This window comes from Cucumis melo, chromosome 6, assembly GCF_025177605.1.
Source record: "Cucumis melo cultivar AY chromosome 6, USDA_Cmelo_AY_1.0, whole genome shotgun sequence".
In the NCBI taxonomy this organism is placed as follows: domain Eukaryota; kingdom Viridiplantae; phylum Streptophyta; class Magnoliopsida; order Cucurbitales; family Cucurbitaceae; genus Cucumis; species Cucumis melo.
This window is the reverse complement of record NC_066862.1, coordinates 6,429,488-6,440,435: the sequence shown is the minus strand read 5'-3', so window position 1 is coordinate 6,440,435 and position 10,948 is coordinate 6,429,488. Positions and strand designations below refer to the sequence as shown.

The 10,948-nt window shown below is 29.5% G+C and overlaps 1 protein-coding gene across 1 annotated transcript; it reads left to right on the top strand.

The window, feature by feature from the left end:
- The first annotated feature begins 6,205 nt into the window (after window positions 1-6,205).
- LOC103483975 (MDIS1-interacting receptor like kinase 2-like) lies at window positions 6,206-9,511 on the top strand. Its single transcript, XM_008440858.3, has 2 exons — window positions 6,206-8,898; window positions 9,004-9,511. The coding sequence occupies exons 1-2, from the start codon at window positions 6,333-6,335 to the stop codon at window positions 9,309-9,311; spliced, it is 2,874 nt and encodes a 957-aa protein (XP_008439080.1). The 5' UTR covers window positions 6,206-6,332; the 3' UTR covers window positions 9,312-9,511.
- The last annotated feature ends 1,437 nt before the right edge of the window (window positions 9,512-10,948 follow it).

Sequence of the window (10,948 nt, the reverse complement as noted above, 5' to 3'; positions counted from 1 at the left end):
ATATGACTGCTATAGGAATTAGGAATATAGAAAAAAAAAAAAAAAAACAACACTAAAGAAAGCAATAAACTTAAAAAAAATTAACATGGAAAACTCAAACAAAATTATCTCGTAGAACAAAATTACGATAGCACTCAGAATTTTTTGTACCATTTAAACTATATTCTTGTCACTCTCGTGCTAGAGAATATCTAAAGGAAATTAAACTAAAGTAAGATACACAAGCTTTTTGAGTTCGAGTGTTTTTAATTGAGGCAATGTAAAATTACCAAAATTATGAGCTTCTATTATATGCTTGGAGTTGATCTCATTTTTTTATGGATATTTTTTATGCGGTAGAATTGAACACTTCTAATATTTTACCAAAATCCAACAATAGTATGATAGTACACACTTTTGATATGAACTCTCATGACTTTATTTTTGAAACCGCCTACAAAAAATCTCATATCTTTAAAAATAATTTTATTATCTAGTTAATACAAGACTTCGTTTGAGCATCACAAAATATTTGTTGGTCAATAGCTAGGCAATGACTTGTTGTATGAACCACCAAATAATTTATTCATTCATACTTAAGCCAGTGTGGTAGCGATAGTACGAGTCAATCTTAGAGAACCGTTCTGTCCTTTTAATTAAAGACTTAGCATTAGGTAACAAAAGAGGGGTTGTTTGTCATTTTGTAAGATAGTAAATTAAATATGCAATGAAATTAAACCAAAAATAGCGCAATGCTAAAAGTATTACGAAGTGTTCTCATAAACGTTGAGTCATATCGAAATTCCTTCTAAGTAAGCAAACTAATCAATTAAATCTCTTAATAGACTCAACTCATATTGCATACCTAGCCTAAATTAATTAGAGAAGCTAATTAATTAAAAGTCCAAGTTTATTAATTATTCTTTAATGAGAAGATGAGAAACATGCAATTCATCTCAGATAACATCTTTGAGAAAATGGTAATACTAATTAAGTTGATTAAAACTAAAAGAAAGCGTGTAATTAGATGCTCAATATCATTTTCTCCTTTGTACTTTCTTTAATGGAATGCCCAAGAAGCTCACAACCTCCCAACCTCACTAATTGCAACAAAATCAATTCACCTATTCAACAAATACGTACTAAGAGTGAATTGTATACCTCAAAACCAAGACAAATCAATTAGTTTGTCAAACAATATCGATAAGATATAATAATTCTTAATATAAAATCTTAGCAAAAAGAAACCGATTCAAAGTTCAAGTATGAATCAGTTTGAGATGAAGTAAAAACTCTCACAAATTACATGGGAGAGAAGAAACTCCCCAAGATCCAAGCTAGAAATTACTTAAATCAAGAATGATGATCATCGAGATCAAGAATGCAATGAAAATATCGTAAAATCAACCTCAATTGTACAAAATATTGATGGGGGAGAGTTTTGGGAAGAAAGAATCAGAAAAAAGGGATATCAACAATGCTCTAGTGGCCGCTACGAATTTAAAAGAAAATTTTGAACTAGCACCACCGCTACTTTGCAAGAATTTCAGCCTCTAAAAAAGGTTGCAAGCATACGTGTTAGATTCACAAAACATGTTTGTTATCAAACATCATAATGTACAAGAAATTGAGGTATCGAAAAAAATGTATTGCAATAAGTGCCAAGGGAGTAACCCTCTTTTCACACTTCATTCTCCCGATTGACACTGGATGCCTCCAAACTGATTCGAACTAATCTTATTTCCAACCTAATTAAGGGGTACTTTTGTGTGGTTGAAGTATATAAAATCATTGAATAAACATTAAAAACAAAAGAATACAGTAGAATTAAGTTAGAGCTAGAGAGATAACAAATGTATTTCTAACTATATACAAGTGGATGGATAAAGACTTACTTGGAGATACTACTTGGACCACCTTCTTAATTAATTAATAGCCGCAAGGGTAGACTTGATCTTTAAGAGGGTTTGGGTTGTGTATAAATTAATATTGTTTGAAGACTTTTGTGATGTATTTTGAATTAATGTACCTTGTCGATCTACGTATCTTAGATATATATTCACCAAACTTATTCCTTAAAATATGCGAAAACATATCCCCAAATATAGGTTAAATATGTTAATCCCAGTTACATGCCACCTTAATTATTTCTTAAAAATTATAATGTGAAGTACAATTTTTTAAAAAAAATCATGAGTATGATTATTAGTTTATCTACTTATTTAGCGTATTCATGAAGTTTGTAAAATATATGTACCTAATACGTAGAAGAATACATTATCAATCGACAAACTATATATACATTAGATTAGAAAAGAAATAATACATGCGTTTGATAATATCATTTTTATTTAAGTTAAACACCCTTGATAAAAGTTGCTTTAAAATAAAAACATGTACGTGTTTGACAACTTTTTTGCGTTTATATATTTATATAATAGAAATGTTGATATTAATTTATTGGTGGTAGTTGTTGAAGGTGATGGTGGAGGAAGTGGATATATCAATATAATAAGAGATTTTGTGTTCAAAATACCTACATTTTTATAATATTAAATGTACATGTTTTTGGATATATTATATTGATTAATTTGTTAGATTGCGTCTAAATAATTTCTGAATTTGAAAAAGAAGTTCATCCTCCATAAATTTTCAAAAGAGCGATCTAACAAGTTAGTATGCACGCACTTGTTCATTCTTAACATTCTCTCTTAAAATGCTAAATTTTAAAAAAGTTCATTATCCTTAAGTTAAATATTTTACAATATGAGTTATTGTTCGTACGAGGTTTTTGCATAATTTAACATGCTTCATAAAGTTTAATTTATGTTGATATTGATTCTGATGCGATGTGTGGTTCGTTCTCTAGTATTTGATCTCATTATTTTCTTTCTTGGTTGAATGTTCGAGGACGTGATGTTCTTCAAGTTAGAGTCTTGTTGGTCCATGGATCAGACCATGAGCTCAACTATATGGATTTTAGTCATATTATTTTACATTGAGGTAAATTAAGCTTATTTTTAACTTCAATTAAACTTTAGTTCAAATAAATAATATACATGATCAATTTGTCTTCGATTTCAATTTAGGACACATATCAACCTTTAATTAGTTCTAAATTCAATTATTAGTATTTTTTGCCATTAATTTGGTAAATGATGTGACGGTTTTTTTTAAATCTCACTATACTCTTTTAATTAAAATGATGTCTATCATAATAATTTCATATATCTTGTAAAGATTATAAGACCATTCTAGATCAAGATTTCTAAATCGACGAATCAAAAACACAAAAATACATTTATTTAAAATTAGAGTCATTTTAAAAATCATTTAACCAATAATCAATAAAGGAGATAAAAAGTGTAAATGAATTTGAGTTGTATGACAAGAACTTTTCTGTTTCCCTCAAAACAAACAAACAAACAAATAAGAACACTATAATGTGATTAGGGACTTTGGGAATTCATTTCACATGATTGCCCCATGTAAATTTTCATTCATCAAATTTGTCCCTTTAGGAAAGTCAACTATCACCCCCACTTGCAAACGTTCAACACTTCTTTTTAGTCAAACTATTCTATTTTCAACCATTATATATATATATATATATATATATATATATATATATATTACTCAAAAAAGAAAAAAAAAACACATATACCCTCGTTAATAGAGGTTTAAAAAGATCCCACGATTTAGAGTTGAGTTATCAACTCAGGTTAATCTAAAAATTTAAGTTGATATTCAAAATAAGTTTAGAATTGTATTTGATAAATTAAAAATGAATTAAAATTTAATATTCATTCATTCTAGAGAATAGTTACAAATATAACAATTAAATTCAAAACACATTAGCAAATACAATACAATGTGAACAATTTTGCAGCTAATATAACAAAGTTTAGATCATGTTTCGAAGCCTATAAAAAATAAACTATATTGTTGGTAAAAAATTTATCAATGTGATAAAGTTTATCACTAATAAAAGTCTATCATCGATATTGCTATATTCACAATTCTTTAAAAATATTGCCATGCACTTAATTATTATCTAAAAAAACACCCTACAAGGTGAAAGTGACTTTGTTTCAAAACGTTTAGGTTAATCAACTACCTTTCTTTGAACGTGGTATAAGAATGAATTTTTTTTTTTTTTTTTCCAGCGTTAGTTGATTATTTAATACAAATCAATGTTGACCACTTTTAACTTTAGAAAGATTTTCCTTAAATTTAAATTTATTTTTCTGAAAAACTTTGGACCATAAAAAGAAAAGAAAAAGGAAATATTATTATAACGATTAAAAAATAGAATTATATTCTCTTCCAACCATTTCGTCAAAGTCAACTTTTGTACTAATAATGGAAAATCCTTTGGCCCTATCCGTCGGGCCATTTTGAGTTCTATGATTACCAAATTAAAATATACTAAACCATATAACATAAAAAGAAAAAAAGTAGTTAATTATATTATTTGAATATATAAATGTCGTTACTAATAATGTCATTTGTTGAAGTTAATTAAGCTTATAATTTATATTTTATTTCTTTGTATTTATCACTTCAGTCACACATTCAAAGAAGGTCAATATATATTATTTATTCTCAACTTGGAATTTATTTTTCTACAAATAGCTGTTCTTCCCATTCTACCTTCCATGTGACACTCTCATTGCCATTTTTCTTTTTAGGATTATATTTAAAATGTTCAAGTTGTGGAATTAACCATAGATTATTTATTATATCTAACTAACAATAACAGTAACTTTGGCTTTATACATGGTGTCATTATCAAATTTTTACTTATTTATTAGATAACGTGATTAAAATAAATAAATAAATAATTATTGTTTAACTTGAATTAATTAGAGGTTTTAACTAATAGAGAAGAGTTACAACAACTTAAATTTCTTGGAGGGGTTGTTGCTTAGATTCTCACCATCCTCACCTTACATGTAATATAGTATTATTTAGAAAGTAAGTTATATGAACACTAAATCACCTAATTATCTCCCTACTTTGGTTATTTGATATTTGGTATAGAATGTATCTATTAATATTTGTGTCTTACACCTCAACATGCATGAAGAGTGATGCGAGGAACTTAGGCCACGTTTATTTCAAGTGAAATGCAATGACGATAATCTAAAATTTGAAGTAGATCATCTCATTTCATCATTACATTTGTTTGTTGTTTGTTTACTTTTGTTTCATATTTGTAGGTATGATGCACTTCTAAATATGTAATAAATAAACCGAAAACTAATTGATGAGTGAAAGATAATCAATCAAATTGCATTTGAAAATTATGTGAAACTCAATTGTCGATATTGATTATTATCGTTTCGGTATGATTATTGTGTTACAATACAAGAATTATGAATATGACACATTTACTATCATCGTTGATATTATCAATACTGTGACTATTATTATTTGGGTCAAACGATAATGATAATAGTAAATCAAAAGCAATTTGATTACGTTTGCAATTGATCTCCATTACGATTGATCTATCAATGAATTTCTATTAAATTAAGCCCCTATTGGTTCAAAGTATACTAGACATGGTTTTATTTATTTATTTCAAATGTGAAAGATTAAAGGCTAAATTATAAAAAGTAGTCCCAACCTTGCATTTTTTATAAAAAATATCCTTAAACTTTCAAAATTTTCAAAAATAATCTCTTTTAAAAGTGTTAAAAAGATCCTTATAGTTAGTTTTGGATAGAAAACATTAAAGTTTTGATTAAATTATTGAAAAGTTTCAAATAAATTTATCACCATACTAATGATATAGAAATATTTTTAATTTAGAATTATTTTTACAATGAAAACTTAGGTTTTCATCCCGAACTAACTATAAGAATATATTTTAACCTTTTCTGAAACTTTGTGAATATTTTTGAAATTTTTGAAAAGAAATGGTTTTTTTTTAATTAATAATTTTCTAAATAAAACAAAATAAACAAAAATATTTAGAAATTATAGTAAAAATTGAGATGTAGTAGTAACATTAATTAACAATATAGATTTAATATAAATCAATTTGAAATTTTACTATTTTGTAAATATTTTGGTAGTTTTATTATTTATAATAATTTGCTAAGTTTAGTTCCAATTAGTTATCTTCAAATGTATCAACTGTCATCAATGTATTCAACTGACGGACTTAAAATAAGTTCTAACAAGTTCGGTCCTTCATTTCCATTCCTTCCAAATCTAAACACTTTTTTCTTTCCTTTTCATTCACACTGCAAATTTGAAAGCAAAATCTTTGACCAAAATCAATACTTCATCCTTCTATATCTTCTTCTCATCTTTCCCATTTCCCAATCCAAAAATTCTCAGCCATGGCAACTCACACCCAAATCCAACGGCGCCATTATTCTGTTTCATTCACTTCCCCTGTTTTCCTCACCTTCCTTCTTCTCTTCTCCATCGAACCCATTAACGCCATAGCCACCGAAGTCGAAGCTCTTTTAAAATGGAAGCAAAGTCTCCCAAAGCAATCCCTTCTGGATTCATGGGTCGTCGACCCTTCAAACTCAACATCCTCTGTTTCAAATCCATGTCAATGGCGAGGCATCTTCTGCAACAATCAGAGTAGTGTCATTGAAATCAAACTCGACAACACTGGCTTAATAGGTACTCTCGATCATTTAAACTTCTCTTCCTTCCCAAATCTCCTTCGTCTTGATCTCAAAATCAACAATCTCAGTGGTGTAATTCCACCTTCCATTGGTGTTCTTTCAAAGCTTCAGTTTCTTGATCTTTCCACCAACAGTCTTAATAGTACTCTGCCTCTTTCTCTTGCAAATCTCACTGAGGTTTTTGAACTTGATGTTTCTCGTAATTTCATTCATGGGTCTTTAGATCCTCGTCTTTTTCCTGATGGGTCTGGAAATTCAAGAACTGGGTTGAAGAGTTTGAGGAATCTCTTGCTTCAAGATACTCTGCTTGAAGGCAGAGTACCTGAAGAAATTGGGAACGTCAAGTCTTTGAATTTGATTGCTTTCGATAGAAGCCAATTTTCTGGTCCAATTCCTCAATCTGTAGGGAATTTGAGTAATTTAAACGTTCTTCGTCTTAATGACAATCATTTTTCTGGAGAGATTCCTCAAAGTATTGCAAATTTGAAGAACTTGACTGATTTGCGTTTGTTCATTAACGAGTTATCAGGGGAAGTGCCACAAAATTTAGGGAATATGTCGTCTTTAGTTGTTCTTCATCTTGCTGAAAACAATTTCGTTGGTACTTTACCTCCTAATATTTGTAAAGGAGGAAAACTTGTTAACTTTTCTGCTGCATTCAATAGTTTTTCCGGTCCAATCCCCATAAGTTTCAAGAATTGTTCGAGTTTATACCGTGTTTTGATTCAAAGCAACAACATTACCGGATCGTTGGACCAAGATTTCGGAGTGTATCCCGACCTTAATTACATTGATTTAAGCAACAATCAGTTTGGAGGAAGTCTTTCTCCTCAATGGGGAGAATGCAAAAACTTGACCCTTTTGAGAATAACAGGAAACAAAGTAAGTGGTGAAATCCCAAATGAGTTAACTCAGTTGGAGAATTTGGTAGAGCTCGAACTCTCTTCGAATAATCTCTCTGGATCGATACCGAAAAGTATCGGGAATTTGTCGAAACTATCGGTACTCAGGCTACGGAACAATCGACTATCTGGGTCGATCCCGGTTGAGCTTGGAAGCATTGAGGATTTAGCAGAACTTGACCTCTCCATGAATATGTTGAGTGGATCAATTCCTTCACAAATAGGTAACAATGTGAAGCTGCAATATTTAAGTTTGAGTATGAACCAATTGAATGGTTCAATCCCATTTCGAATAGGAAGTCTTGTAACACTGCAAGATTTATTAGATCTAAGCCACAATTCATTAAGTGGAGAAATTCCTTCCCTTTTGGGGAATCTTCAAAGTTTAGAGAATTTGAACTTGTCTCATAACAATCTCTCTGGATCCATACCAAATTCTTTAGGCAAAATGTTGAGCTTGGTTTCTATAAATCTTTCTAATAACAATCTTGAAGGTCCTCTTCCTAATGAAGGCATCTTTAAAACAGCAAAATTCGAGGCTTTTAGTAACAACACAGGATTATGTGGAAATATGAATGGTCTCCCACAGTGCACTAGTGTTGTGAATACACAAGATGATAAAGAAAGTAGCAAGAACAAGCTTGTGAAGGTTCTTGTACCAGCTTTAGTGGGAGCATTTTTAGTATCTGTTGTTATATTTGGAGTTGTTTTTTGTATGTTCAGAAAGAAAACGAGCCAAGATCCAGAAGGGAATACAACAATAGTGAGGGAGAAAGTGTTTTCGAACATTTGGTACTTCAATGGTAGAATTGTGTATTCCGATATAATTGAAGCGACGAATGAGTTTGACGACGAATTTTGCATCGGGGAAGGAGGATCAGGGAAAGTTTATAGAGTGGAAATGCCTGGAGGTGAGGTTTTTGCAGTGAAGAAGCTTCATTCATGGGATGATGAAATTGGGTCGAAGAATCAGAAGAGTTTTGAGAATGAAGTTGCTGCATTGACTGAAGTAAGGCATAGGAACATTGTCAGGCTGTATGGATTCTGTTCAAGAGGAATTCATACATTTCTAGTTTATGATTATATTGAAAGAGGAAGTTTAGCTCAAGTGTTGAGATTCGAAAAGGAAGCGAAGGCATTCGAGTGGTCGAAGCGCGTCAATGTCGTAAAAGGCATTGCACAAGCACTATCTTATCTTCATCATGATCGTAAGCCCATGATTGTACATCGGGACGTAACCGCCAACAATGTCCTGTTGGACTCCGAGTTTGAAGCTCATCTTGCAGACTTTGGTACCGCAAGGTTCTTGAAGCCAAACATGCGTTGGACCGCAGTTGCAGGCACTCATGGCTATGTTGCCCCAGGTGAAGATTCAAAATTCTTTATCCCTTTCTATATGTTTTTGAATTTGAACTTTTAGATTATGTGTTTATATCCATTTCCTAAACTTTTTTACTTTTGCATGACAGAGCTTGCATATACAATGGTAGCAACGGAGAAATGTGACGTTTATAGTTTTGGTGTTGTGGCATTTGAAGTTTTGATGGGAAAGCATCCTGGAGACTTAATTTTATCGTTGCATACGATATCTGATTACAAGATTGAACTCAACGACATCTTAGATTCTCGTCTTGATCTTCCTAAAGACGAGAAAATAGTCAGTGACTTGACTTTGGTAATGGATTTAGCCATGTCTTGCTCCCACAAAGATCCTCAGTCAAGACCAACTATGAGAAATGTATGCCAATTGCTTGAAATGCAAAATGAAAATAGTTAGGAATAGTTTTATGATCAAAGAACTTTGTTTTTCTATTTTATAGCATACATTATATATATATATATATATATATATATATATATATATATATATATATATATATATATATATATATATATATATATATATATATATATAGTATCGTGAACTTGTAATTGTTATAATTTAGTGAAAAAGAATGTAATTCTTTGTTTGTACTATTTTCTTTTGTATATTACCGTAGTCATAGTGAAAGAAGACAGAGTTGTTTGTTAATCAAATATTTATTTCACGTCTTTATTATAGATAATATCAATTTATCAAAATTTACTAGTGTCTATCCAAATTTATGGAAGGATGAAAATATTCGTTAATATGTCCATACATATACAAGTAAATCGAAGAGTTCAATATAAATATTAAATATTTTTAGACATTTCCAACATTCTTTATAAATGCTCGTAAAACATCATAGGATGTCAATTATTTAGTCAAATATAAATATAAAACCACAAATTATAAAATTATTAATCTAAATAAATTTTATAAATTTAATAATCACCTATTGTCGACATCGATTATTTTTTAATATGTATCTATTTGTATTATTGAAATTTTGATATTAATCATGTGTTTTATTTGAAAAGAATTGTGCGTAGATAACACAAAAGAATATGATGCGAAAGGTCTTAATTGAAAATTAAGTATATAATTATGAAGAGGCAATTGATGTTTAGGTTAGGAGCATTTTCGATGAGTTGGTTTTCAATGTTAAAGTAATAACAACTTAATTAGTGGGAGAAGGCATGCATAAAGTCTCTTCCTAAGTTTCTTTCTATATCATATTATGATTTAATATAAGTGATTACTTGATATTTTCCTTATATTATATTTTCTAAATAAATAAATAATATAATGTGTAACAAGATAAGATAAATCAGGTTTAGAATTTCCCTATATCTTGATAATCTAATAGGGTCTTAGTCTCAATTTTATTTACCAACATGGAAGATTCGAGAACTTCCCAATATCTCATCATTTCTTTATATATTAAAAATACTTGCAAACCAAATAGCCAAAAAGATGATCTATTCTAACACCAGGGAAATATACATATATATATATATATATATATATATATATACATACATACATACATACATACATACATACATATACACATATATATATATACATACATATACATATACATATATATATATATATACATACATACATATACATATATATATCTATATAGAGAGAGAGAGGTAAAACTAAAGGAGAAAATAGTGAAGTAAGACAAAAACTAACCGAACAATATTCCTAATGGCCCACAACAAACTAAGAGAGCTACCAACTATTTTTCTTCCCCCTCTTGTTCCTTCCTAATACACTTTTACTATTTGGAATCTATCATAATCAATGTATCACAAAAAAGTCACTACGATAAGGATTCATGTTGATTACATATTACATATTTATGAGATTTTATCAAACCGTAAGAACTCTTTAATTTCACAAAGACTAGATTCTAACTTTTTCAAAATATGCAAACTAAAGTTTATATTTTTCTAACTTTTTTGTTTATGTAAAATTTTCACCTAACATTCTATGTACGACAAAATTTCTAATACTATAGTAGTATAAAAAATTTA

Bases quoted from the DNA above. Each gene is read 5' to 3' on its own strand.
- LOC103483975 (XM_008440858.3), top strand. From the start codon at position 6,333: ATGGCAACTCACACCCAAATCCAACGGCGCCATTATTCTGTTTCATTC. The intron at 8,899-9,003 runs GTGAAGATTCAA...TTTGCATGACAG, and splicing joins TCATGGCTATGTTGCCCCAG to AGCTTGCATATACAATGGTA.